General features: G+C 28.2%; 1 protein-coding gene across 6 annotated transcripts; it reads left to right on the top strand.

Annotated features, from left to right (window-relative positions):
* The first annotated feature begins 396 nt into the window (after positions 1-396).
* LOC130676461 (serine/threonine-protein phosphatase 2A 56 kDa regulatory subunit gamma isoform-like) lies at positions 397-12,833 on the top strand. 6 transcript variants are annotated; one of them, XM_057482682.1, is made up of 9 exons: positions 397-711; positions 1,516-1,575; positions 6,167-6,341; positions 8,600-8,802; positions 8,929-9,323; positions 9,456-9,789; positions 9,868-10,086; positions 11,647-11,868; positions 12,000-12,833. In XM_057482682.1, the coding sequence occupies exons 1-9, from the start codon at positions 685-687 to the stop codon at positions 12,147-12,149; spliced, it is 1,785 nt and encodes a 594-aa protein (XP_057338665.1). In that variant the 5' UTR covers positions 397-684; the 3' UTR covers positions 12,150-12,833. The 6 variants fall into 6 exon arrangements, with proteins under 6 accessions (XP_057338665.1, XP_057338666.1, XP_057338670.1 ...); XM_057482683.1 differs by having other exon boundaries at positions 399-1,313; XM_057482687.1 differs by lacking the exons at positions 397-711; positions 1,516-1,575 and adding an exon at positions 3,717-3,850.
* The last annotated feature ends 948 nt before the right edge of the window (positions 12,834-13,781 follow it).

Raw genomic sequence — 13,781 nt, 5'->3', positions numbered from 1 at the left:
TTTATGATTCTGAAGTTAGCAAACAATTAAAAATTTTCAGACTTTTTTTTTAGCAAATTAATTACAAAAAAAAAAAAAAATCTGAAAATATCCACTTGTAGAAAATTTTGAAAACTATAAGTGCAATTTTTTAAAGTATTTTCTTTTTTTAAAATTTCTCATTTCTAAAAAAACTCCAAAAATTAGTAGACGTCGACTAACTTCAGTATCATACAAAATTCACACATGTTATTTTAAAAAAAAAATGCAATAAGTAGTCGTAATATAAGTAAAATATAGCGGTAAATAATTTGTAACAAAAAATAATTTGAATGTAAGAATTCGCGCCGCCGCTAGATATTTGAATAATTTATCTTTAGTCGCCGAGCGAAAAACGCGAATGAAAAGGTGACCAAAATGATGGGCAATGGCCGCCGCGTAACGAACGCCGTGTGCTGGTGATGTCGGCTGTCCTGGCCGTTATATTTCGATGATTATTTTATATAAGTTTGATTAAAAAATAACACTTATAAATCTAAAATCTAAACAAGCGTGTCCGTCCGTTATTTATTTAACATTAAATAAATAATAATAATTATAAAACCACCAACAATAATAATATCACAGTGTGATTTAAAATAATTATAAATATATATATAATAATAAAAAAAATAATAATAATAATAGTAGTCGTACTAAATAATTATGCCAAACAAGCAAAAGAAAGACAAGGTGCGTTTATTGAAGTAAAAAATAATAAAATTTCAAAACTCATGTTTTTACAAGTATAAAAATTGTTTTTGTTATTATTCGACTTAGTGGTGGAATTTAACCGTGAAACTAAATCCGTGATTTTATTTAAACTAATTTTCTTTCTTATTCGTGTTTTTCTATCTACTCTCTTCGTCATCATCGTCGTCTGGTCTTCGACTTTGTAACTGTCGTCGTGGTGCCGCAGAAAATAATCAACCAGAAAGAATATTAATAAATAAATAAAACCAGCTTATTATTTTTTGAGAGAAATATATAAAATATATATATATATATACGCAGGGGGGAACACACACACAACAACCCGGCAATCTTGGCTACCACCAGCTATCATCATCGTCTAGTAACACGTATCCTGATTCAGCAATCATCACCTTGCTCTATATTTATATTTAAATAATAAATAAACAACAACAGCCGTACAACAAAAGGGTCTACACAGTCTATACATTTAACAACAAGAAGAATAATAAATATAATAATATAATATAATATTTAATAACCGCGTTTATTAATCGCCTACTTACGACAATACGCGTTCATTATCGTCAAAAATAATAATGGTACTGTTTCTTTTTTCTTTCTTTCTTTCTTTCTTTATTTAATCACTTAGCATTTAATCATTCACCCAATTACGTCCATTTTATTTTTATTTTATTACTAATATTTTCATTCATATTTGCACTAGACATATTTGACAACGTATCAATTAATTAATTTACTAATTTTATGATTTTCATTCTCTGATAATATTTTTTTTTACAGGAGTCGGGAAAACCCAAGGACAAGACCAAGAATGGCAAGGATCCAGAACCCGGTGACGAGGTGAGGTCGAATGTCAAGTAACTCTGTCTGTTTGTGTTTATAACTCGGCGAATTAAAAATGTATTATCAATATTATTATTAATAAGTGTATACTACTTTTTTTTGTCATGACAACTCTAATTGACGTACACACGTAATTTAACTCTATGTACATGATTTTACAGTGGTAGTACTTGATATTAGATTTGTTTATTATCATAATCTTGATATTAGAGTCGTAAAAAAAATTTATTTACAATAGATAAAGATATTTATATATTTAATTTGCTTTAAATTGATAATTATTTTTTTAAATATTTTTATTTAATTAATTAAATATCTCTGATTAAGAAAAATAATTTAATCTATGCTAGATATTATCCAATTCAAATTGTTTTGAATCATTTCAAATAATTTTTCTTAATCAGGAATTAATAATAACAATAATAATTAATTAATTAATTATGTTGAGTATACTTTAATAATAAATCATCTTAAACAAGACAATTTGCCAACAGGTTGTAATACTTATTGGCTATTTGTCAGTAAACAAATTTGTTTTAATGGCCTGACATGTAAGAGAGTGACGTTAATTGCTTACATTGATGACTTCTGGCAGTTAGACTGACAGACAAACTAAATGAAATGTCTAATCAACAAACTAAACACTTAAAAACGATCTTACAGTTATACAGTAGGACCTCGTTATAAGACTATTAGTTTCTCTCTCAAATTACCGCGATACCTGGTTCATAAAAAAGAGGAAATAGTCTTATAACGAGGTCCGACTGTATTTTTATTAGATTAATTGTCTCATTTTAGTCAACTGTTGAATAATAAATATTTTAAGAAGCGATATATCGACGTATCGGTCGGAGACCTCGACAAAATAAATAAATTTTACTTAGACGCGTAATAATTTATCATGTTATCATGGATTATACAGCAGTAGCACCAGTATTTCATTATTTTTTAGTATTTTATAACTCGTGTATTAGTACTTTGCTGTAAGGAGACGTAATTCTCGTGACCTGTACTAGTGTAATTAATTTATTACGTAATGTGTGTGCTCGTTGATCTGCGTTCTATGAGATAAATATGTAGGATAACTGGACAATACTGATAAAGTACTGAAAATAAATATATGTGTTGTAGATTTATAATATATATATTAATAAGTATAAATGTACACGGTGACTTTATCATCTGAGCTTTACTCTCTTCCGAGCTTTATGTTTCACAGACCTGAGAAAAGATATCACTAGCTCCGTAAATTGTTTTTTATATTTTTTAACTCTATTATTTACAATAAAGATATTTTTCATCTTTTTCTTATTATTGTATTTTATAGCCGTATCAATAACAATATCATTTGCACGGCTCAAAATATATCTTTATTAAATTATTGTAAAATAATATTGTCATGAAAATTAATAATGGTTGAACAATTTTTTACGTAATAATTTTATTTATAAGTTTGTACTATTATTATTATTATTATTAATTTTTTTTAAAGGTAAATTAGTATATTGCGCAGATGATCGTTATCGATATCTTACAGAATCTATTTTTAAATAATTACAAGTCTTTTTTACATACAATTAATTTCTTCAGTAATACTTTTATTTTAAGACATTAAAAGAAAAAAAAATTAACAAACATTGAGCTATGAATTATTGAATAAAATTACACAGTTTGTCCTTCAGGAAACGATAAAAATTGATTTTTATTCTTACAAGCTAGACTTGGACTCGTGTCTTAAAAATTTTTTCTTTAAAATAAAAAAATAAAAAACGATTGAGAATCTATTTAAAGTCGAATGTATATAAAATTCACCCTACAATATTAATAGGATCGTGCATTCTTCGCATCCCACACAGCCAGTTTTTTTTATCCGTGTCCTAAGTCGAGCGTAACTGCCAAATTTAGCCGAATTTGTTGTTAAAAAACCTAAACAATAAATAAAAAAATGAAAGATAAATTATAAATTATGATGACAGCGTGTGTGCTCAAGTATATTGAACCCAGTGCTGAAATATATGGAACAAGGTGATCAAAGATGTTTACATTACGGGTGTATGGATCAAATAAAAGTGAAAATACGTCTAAATAGGAAAGATCACACATATATTGATATTATATCCGCGTGTGTGCAACTAATTCTCTGTCTTCTTTTCCGTATTTTTTCTTTCTCTTTAAATTTCTTAAAAACTCCATTTTCTCTTTCTCTGTGCGACGCAATATACCGTACGTAGTTTTCAGGGACGATGGGTTGTCTGTGGAAAAAAATATTCACGTGAGTTTAAAACTATACATTACAGCATTGCATTAAATTATAAACTCTTGCGCGCAGTTATTCGATTCATTACGATCTTATTGTTTTATTTATCTATAATGTACTATTATCATCCGCGTTATTAATAACATATAATTATAATAATAATAATAATCGATAGATTGACGACAATTATCGACACCGATATATTTATCTTTATCAATACGGCGCCATATGTGTGAATCAGTTAATGTCTGTAAAAATCGTGTTCGTATTTAATATTATTCAGCTTTAGTATAAAAACAATTTAAAGATCATATATTATTAATATATTAATATATATTTTAATTAATAATATGTATGACAACATCGACTGTGTATGTTTATATTTATTTATTTATTAATGAAATGTATTTCGAGTGAAGAATTGTGAGTTCATTAAAAATTGTTGTAACAAAAATAATACGGGTCATTATAACATATATGTATATGTATGTGTATATGTATATGTGTGTAAGCTTTGTGTAAAAAAATGTTAAATATTTAATAGAAAGATAGTGATGTATGAAGAGCGGGTGTAATTGTAATTACGGTTACAATGACAACCGCATCATCAGCGTGCCACTGGCCGATTGCTCGCCAAAACGTGGTGTCGCAAGTAATTCGATTCTCGGTCACGAGCGTGATAGTCATTTTTATAATTGCCAGTGGCATACTGCGACCTTGTCAATATTGTGAGATTACGACGACTCCGACCGAGACCAAGACCAAGACCAAGACCAATAACACGACCAAGAACAAGACCAAGACCAAGAAGACAACAATTAAATTTACCGAAATAATAATTAAATTTACGAAAACTAAATTTGATACTATAGATTTTATTGGAGTTTTTTTTATAATGATTATAATATAATTAATGCGGGACAATGATCTTTAAGCGACATTTATTATTTATTTATTACTTGTACCAGTTTATGATACAGTGAAAGCTAATGATCTCGTTATGTGTTTTTTATCGATATTTATAACGCAATAATTTACACTCCAGTAAATGATGATACTTAATAATAATTATATTTATTATTACTAATACTACTTTTGATACTACTAATAATAATGATAATAATAATAATAGATTTTGCGGTAAACTGTTAATTAGTAATTATAAATCTACAACAATGTACTCGAGATATAAAATCAGTGGATTTAATTATTTGAATTTGTGTAGTATAATAATGAGTGTTATTATTTATTGATTGTTTGATACAATAATGCAAAGCAAAATGCAAACCTTCAGTAATTTAGCTTTTGGAAATGTCTTCAGGCGTAAGGCATGTTATTATTTTATTATTTTATTTTAGTTAATAATAATTTGAGTGAATGTATCGGACATCAGACAAATTCAAAATTTTAAATAAATACCCTTATTAAAAGAAACGATTGAAAAAAAATTTTTAAATACTTTTTAATGCGTTTGAATACTTTGAATACTTTTGAATCGCCCTTCTTATGGGTATTTAACATATGAGTGTGAATGTTGCAGACATCAGACAAATTTTAAATTATAAATAAATAGAGTAAATAAATAAAGAAATAATTTTTACAAAAAATGCACTTATTGATTTTAAAATTTTTTAAATGTGCATTTTTTAAAAATTTTATTTTATTAATTATTTACTCTATTTATTAACAATTTTTAATTCGTCTGACGTCTACTAAATTCACACTCATATTTAACATTGCAAATTTTTTCGAATCATTTCTCTTAATCAGGGTAGACTAAATACTTGATAAAATAATATTTTTAAAAAACGCGCATTTAAAAAATTTAAAAATTAATAAGTGCATTTTTTTATCAATATTATTTTTAAAATTAAAAATCTATTTATTTATAGTTTTAATTTTTTCTGATGTCTGCTACATTCACACATAATAATTATGTGTGAATGTTTATCTACGGTAGTTTTAGTTCGATAATAAATATATAATAAAGAGTGGATAAGATAGCCAATGGTCAAATGAGTAATTGTCCAACTGTGATGATGATAATACTAAGACTTATCTCGGTCGAGATCAGTCGGATGACTTTTTAAATCTATCTAGGCCATTTTATTTTCTCCTGTGTATTTATGTGTCCATGTGTCCACGTGTCTGTGTGTGTTAATCGCATGTTTTATATTGAGATGTAATTCTAGAAATATCTATTATTAACGATCGAATCTTAATAGATTTATATTATTATTATTATTATTTATTTATTTATGTAATTTTTTTCTGATTGATCTTATTGATGTGATTGCTTTATTATTTCATTTGTTGTGTTTATTTTTGTAGAATAATAAAGTGGCGGGTGGACCGCCTGGAGGTAGCACTCCACCACCGCCTACGCTGATCAACAAAATGAAATACCAACCGGGTGGCCCGGTTATCAAGAAGGACAAGCGGCAAAACAGCTCGAGGTTCAATATATCTAAGAATCGTGAACTGCAAAAATTACCCTTTATTGCTGGTGAGTTATTTTGTTTTTCGCGCTTTTACGAATTTAAGACACTAAAGACGTATTTTAAAAAACACTTGAGATATTTATAAACATTTTTTTTGTATAAACGATTGGACGGATGAATATTTAAACTGGGCGAGCATAAAAAAACTAGGACAGTTTATAATTTATTGAATGTATACTTTGTATTTTTTTTATGAGCTTTGTCAGTTAAGCTTTTATTAAACCTTTCTGAATACGCTTGCGATACTTTCAAAAGATTTTTTAATTATTTATTTATACAGTAAATATTTCATATATTGGAACAAATTAATAAACATTTTGTATGATAGTGAAGTTAGCGGACATCTGAAAATTTTTATAACTTTGAAATAATAAATTAAAATGTTTATAAAATAATAATAAAAAAATACATGTTCCGAAAACTTTAAAATCAGTACGTGCATTTTTTTAAATTGTATTATTTTAATTTTTTTATATGTAATTAAAAAATTGTATGTCTGCTAAATTTACACTCATACATTTTGTGTCAATAAAATGTTAAAATTTCTATGGGTATTATTTTTTTATGCACCTGAAAATTGGAACGTTTTTCGTGGAATGAAAATAAAAAAACAAAGTGAAAAATGAAAAATCTAGTAGATCTAGATTTCGGAAATCTTTCGCATAAGTGCTAGTATGTCAGCCGAAAATTTCAGCCGACCCCAATTACCTCTTAAATCACCTTTAAGCAGTCAAATTAAAAGAATTTCTTCATTTTCGTTACGCAAAACGTTCGGATCTTCAGGTACATATTTTTTGACGTAAATATTTTTATTGAATATTAAAGGACAATATTATTTTTAAATTTCCAGCTTAAATATTTTATAAAAATTAAAAAAAAAATATTTAACAATTTAAAAAATAAATCAATTAAAAATTTAAAAATAAATCTTTGGTGATATATTTAAGATATCTTGTTACAAGTTAATTGACTACAATTTTAATGAACTAAATGACTGATGATTATAAATAGAGGGGTAGAAATATCGATGTAGTAAAAATGACGCAGGACCAAGTGGTAAGTGGCTGGAATAAAAAAAAAAAACGATGCACCCTGGCCTTTCTCAATGCTGCTGGTTACACTCTCGAGTGAATAAGCCCTGTCTTGTTGTTTTTGTATCTCCGATTGCAAGAATAAATTACTTACGTCAGAGGATATCGATTGTTCTTTGGGGTCGCGCAGACGCTGCGAGGTCGTAGTGTATACTGGTCCCTGGCCCCGAACCTTTACAGAATGAAATGCAAGTAAACAGTCACCCTCTAAGCGTGCTACAACCCTCACACGAGAAAGTTATTTCATAATAATTGTGTCGTCATATCAATCCACTGTTTGGTCAAAGACCTTCTCTATTTTATATTATGTCGCGGATCTACACTACTACAACATCAAAAACAACCATAACAGCAACAACAACAACAACAACAGCATCAACATTCACAAAAACTCTAACGTATACTATCAATTTTACCAACTTATTTATTAATACATATCGTAATTAATTTTTTACCAGTGCGACGAAATAAATATCGATTTACTGCCAAACTGACATTTGACATTTGACTTTGGATTTATTATTATTATTATAATTGTTGTTTTATAAACATAAAGTTATTGCAATGAGACTTTAATGCGAACTGATACGAAAAAATCTTCCAGTTGGTTTTTATTATCCATCGAAACCAATAAATTTATATCTTCCGTCCATTTAAAATTATTTTTATAACTCAAAAGGGTTACGACTGATTTATTATTTAAATAAGGGACTTGTGATAAAATAAATAAGATTAAAATTACTAGGGCAAATTTATCGGACTGGTGTTTGCTCTAGTGAACCGGTAGTACGCAGCTTGTACTGAGTGAGCTTGAATGATCCAGTAACCGGTGCTGGGATCATTGCCCGAATTTGACCTCTAAATACAAACACGATGGTTCACGTTGGCGGTATAAGCCCTTCGTTGGGCAGTGGTTTACCTAAAAGCCCGAGTTTTCATCAAGGTTTAGCATTTGCCGCTGTAATACAACCTCATGATTCAAATAAACAATATCAGACTATCTCTGCTTTACACTACCAGCCACTTCAGCCATTGCTTATTGGTATTTTTATTTACATTCCATTTTATTTATTATATTTTATTAATAATTTTACGATCTTATGATGAGCAATTGTTTGGAGTAATTGGAAATATATTTAATTATTTTTTATTTTATTTTTTTTTTTTTGCAGAAGCACAGGCGCCAAATGAAAGAGAAGAACTTTTTATTCAGAAGTTACGGCAGTGCTGTGTGTTATTTGATTTTGAATCTGATCCACTGTCTGATTTAAAATGGAAAGAAGTAAAACGAGGTGCATTACTCGAAATGGTCGAGTATGTTACCAAGAACAAAGGCGTAATTACAGAAGTTGTTTATCCCGAGGCAGTAAATATGGTTTGTAATTTTTTAATTTTATTTATTTTATCTGTTAATTAGTTTTGGTTTCATAACTGATGATGTTTTCATACCGTCAAATATCAGTCGTGATTGTTTTTAATATGTAAAAAAAAATGTCTACAGTTTGCTGTGAATCTGTTCCGGACCCTCCCACCGTCCTCGAATCCGAATGGCGCCGAGTTTGATCCGGAAGAGGACGAGCCAACCCTCGAGGCTGCCTGGCCGCACTTGCAATTGGTGTATGAATTTTTCCTACGACTACTCGAGTCACCGGATTTCCAGCCGACAATTGCTAAACGTTATATAGATCACAAGTTTGTGTTACAACTGCTGGAGCTATTTGACTCGGAGGATCCTCGTGAACGTGATTTTTTGAAGACGACACTTCACAGAATTTACGGAAAATTTTTGGGTCTACGCGCGTACATCAGAAAGCAGATAAATAATGTTTTTTATCGATTTATTTATGAAACTGAGCATCATAATGGAATTGCTGAGTTGCTAGAGATTCTCGGAAGGTGATGCAATTTTTTTTCACTACTAAATTTAATACTGAGACTTGAACAGATTTATTTTTAAGTAGGGCTTAATCAGATTTAATAATAAATGGATAGTAAAAATAATAATAATAATTTTGATTATTGTTACAGTATTATCAATGGTTTCGCTTTACCGCTCAAAGAGGAGCACAAGATATTTTTGCTAAAAGTTCTTTTACCTCTTCACAAAGCCAAGTCGTTGTCTGTTTATCATCCACAGCTTGCATACTGTGTCGTGCAGTTTCTTGAAAAGGATCCAAATTTAACGGAGCCAGTAATAAAAAATCTTCTTAAATTTTGGCCGAAAACCCACTCGCCCAAGGAGGTCATGTTCCTCAATGAACTCGAGGAGATTTTAGATGTTATTGAGCCAGCCGAGTTTCAGAAAGTAATGGATCCGCTGTTTAGACAGCTCGCTAAGTGCGTTTCTTCCCCACACTTTCAGGTAACTATTTTTAATCAGTTATAAATAATATAAAAAATCAATCAAGTAATGATGATAATAATGAATATTTATTTATAGGTGGCGGAGAGAACATTGTACTACTGGAATAATGAGTACATAATGTCTCTAATATCTGACAATTACTCGTTTATTTTACCAATAATGTATCCGGCGTTATACAAAAACTCTCGTAATCATTGGAATAAAACAATTCATGGATTGATTTATAATGCATTAAAACGTCTTATGGAAATGAATCAAAAGGTGTTTGATGAGTGTACTCAGCAATATTTTCAGGTAATTATTTTAAGTATTGCACTACTCAATTGCGAAGCAATGAGATGTGTTCTGCTAACGCTTACTCGGTCCCAGCTGATTTACTCACGTAAAAATCATATATTTATTCAAATACGCACGAATAGAATAAAATTCGTACCATTTGAATGATAATTTATTAATGAATAAAATTAAGTCATTTTTGTTTTAAATAAACTGATTGATCACAACCGATTAATCTATTTTACTGCACGCCTTGGACGCGATAGCGGGAGAGGTTGTGCTCTATAATTGACTCGTCGTGAAAACCGGATTTTCCTACCTTTAATCATTTCTACTGATTTTTATAAATCACCTCTATGGAAAAAAAGTACACCAATGTCTAAAGAAAATTCTAAAGAATAATTTGGATTTAATTAAAAATTTTATTTAGCTACATTATAATCAGAAAAAAATGATTTGAAATGAGACTAGTTGGACGTCAATTGGGATGTCCGTGTGTGAGCAAGACATCTCTCGAAAAACTCAATTAATCAGTCCAATTTCTTATTTAATAGCTTCAAATTTTAGTAGAATAGAAGCCTTTTGAATATCACTACTGTAGTCCTTCTCCTTCATTTATTATCGATTAAAAACTGAAAACTGATTTTGTTTACTAGTGCTTAATCCGCCATTTTTTCCCCCACAAATATAAGTAGGCATAAAGATTTATTACTAAAATATCATTATAAGATATATTATATCGCGACAAATCGACTTGCCAACTGTCATCCAATTATCCAAATTAAAAAAAAAAAAAAAAAACAACGAATGTCTACATGCTTATTAAAAAATTTTGTAATTAAAAAAAAAATTAATAATTTATTTTATTGTAATATGAGCGTTCGAGGTGTGCACTTTTGGATTTTCCAAATTTTTTTTATTGCACTTGAGTTCTTAAATAGAAGAACGCTTTTGAAAATTATTCAAATCCTTTATGATACTGGAATTAGCCGACGTCTAATAATTTATAGATTTTTTTAAAAATGATAGATTATAAAAAAAAATATTTAAGAAAATTGCACCCATAGATTTTTTAATTTTTTTACATGTGCATATTTTGAGATCCGTTTTTTTTTTTTTTTTTAATTAATTTGTTGAAAAAAAATCAGAAAATTGTTAATTGTCTGCTAAGGATCATAATCCTTTTAGTTTAATTATAATTAATAAAAACTTATAAACTGTCAATTCATAAGAAACTTTAGCTGTCATTTTATTTTATTATTTTTTTAAAATTTCTTTTGCATAAAGAAGCGTTAACTATTGATCACTTTTTGAATGAGCAAGTGAGCTATGCACCTTAGGATTTTCCAACTTTTAATTTAAGTTTTCTATCCTTATTTATTGATTAATTAATTAAAGTGAATGAATTTTTAATTAGTTAATAAACTATAAGCTACTTAAAAGAATTTTTACTTGAAATGTTAATATTTAATGTTCTTCAAATTAACTCGTAGTTTGTAACTTCAAATTTCAAATTATGTAATAATATACTTTTTTTTTATTATTATTAATAATGAAATTTTTTTTTTCTGTTAAAAGGATCGGCAGAAAGAAAAACGAATGCTAAAAGATCGCGATGAAGCGTGGAACCGCGTGGAATCACTCGCAATGCGACATCCGAATTACACGGTGGTTACAAAAGGCCTCCTAAACAATTCGCACAATCTGTCGCAGCATTTGGACAGTCCCCCGTTGGACGAGGACGCTGATAATGATGTGACACCACTTACATTAGAAAAAATCGAGGCTAAGGCTAACGAGGTACGGATATTAAGTAATCAGCACATTAGTAACGGTATCTAATAATATGATTCATATATCACGCGCATCGTAGTAATAATAATAATAATGATAATGAATGAATGAATGAATAAAATATTAAAATTATACAGGCAAAGAAGATGACGAATACCAACAAAACGAAGCCGTTGTTACGAAGAAAAAGTGAATTACCACAAGACTCGTATACAATGCGAGCTCTCTCAGATCATAAACGTGCTGATGAATACCTCGTTACACCACCAGATCCAAACAACTGCTAGTCCCTGCCGATTTCCCTTGCGATGTATCCTCTCTTCTGCTGCAGATATTCCAGAGTAAGAGTTTGATATCTCTGAGGCTGAGTGAAATTTTTAAACGTTGCAAAAATAACTTGCGGATGCCGGATATCTGCTTTTTATTCTGTTATTAAATCTTAATTTGTCTCTTTTTAAATTAATCTATCATCTTAACAATACAACAAAAGAACAAAAAGATTAAAAATTAACAATCAATTTTTCAGTTAATGACAGAAAAATAAATTGCAGACCGAATAATCACAGTTTATGATAAATATCTTTTGGATAATAAACGACGATTAGTAATTAAATATAAAAATAAAATAATCATCCAGCTTACCTGCGGTTATTAATAAACCGTAGAGTGCAATTTATTGTATGTAAAGAAAGAAAAAAAAAAAAAACTAAAAAATAATAAACGAAGAGAATTATTTCTCGCAAGACTTTTTGTACGATGAGATAGATAATGCTTAACTGCGCTTTATGGTGAGCATCTTAATTATTAAATACGAAAACATAAATATTAAAACTTAAAAGTTTTATAATTTAAATTTAATCAGTTTATTCAGTTTTAAATTTTATCTGTGAATTTAAAAATTGAGTCGACTTGAAAGATTCATGATACGAAGTTTAAATTGTTTAATATTATATATTATAAATAAACAAACACAAACTAAAAAATTAATAATAATAATAATAATAATAATAATAATAATAATAATAAGAGAAAAAAGATGAAATAATAATAAAATTAAATTTACGGAACCTTTTTGTCCTCAACCAATTTTTGCAATACCGCCAAATTTCCTCGGGTTTTAGGGAATCAAATGGACTGCCTCTTATCTTTGCACTCACCAAGGTGCCAAGGCCACTCGGATGGTAGTTACTATTACAATTATTACTTTTATTATTATTAATTATTAATTTTATTAGATATTTAAGATAAGTATGTAAAAATCCTTGTATCATCGGGCCGAATTATGTTCCACTAGATGCCTTCTGTCATACATAACTAAACCCAGCAAGTTTAAATATTAAATAAATAAAAATAATAATGATAATAATAATAATCAGCGTTTGTAAAACTTTAGAATCGTTCGCTTAAATAACATTGACATAGTAAATCATCACTTGGCATTAGAAATTTTTTGGTCTTGCTATGTCGTGGCTAAAAATTATATATTTAATAAAACAAAAGTAAAATAATAATACAAAAAAATAAAAAAAAACGTAATAATAATAATAATAACAAAAACTTGTAAGTCTTTATGCTGCTGGCAGGCTGTTTATAAACCTTGTTGAAAAAAAAAAATATATATATATAGTAAAGCTCTTATTGTAAAGCTAAAATTACAAACGATAAAAAAAAAATTAAAATTAATATGAAAAAAAATTAATAACAATACAATAATGAATGAGAATTAATTATTAATTTTATTATTTTTATGTAATTACCTTAGTATTATAATTAATTAATTAATGAATTAATGAATAAATTACAATAGTTATTAATTATCAGAAATATTTAATGTTGATGAAATAAAACTGAACACAGGTGTGTATAAAAAAAAATCTTAAAATTGATAATGAGGTAAATGAGAATTTAAGATATAAAAG

Source organism: Microplitis mediator, chromosome 10 (assembly GCF_029852145.1).
Source record: "Microplitis mediator isolate UGA2020A chromosome 10, iyMicMedi2.1, whole genome shotgun sequence".
Lineage (NCBI taxonomy): Eukaryota > Metazoa > Arthropoda > Insecta > Hymenoptera > Braconidae > Microplitis > Microplitis mediator.
The sequence above is the reverse complement of the archived record's forward strand: the minus strand, read 5'-3'. Positions and strand labels throughout refer to the sequence as shown.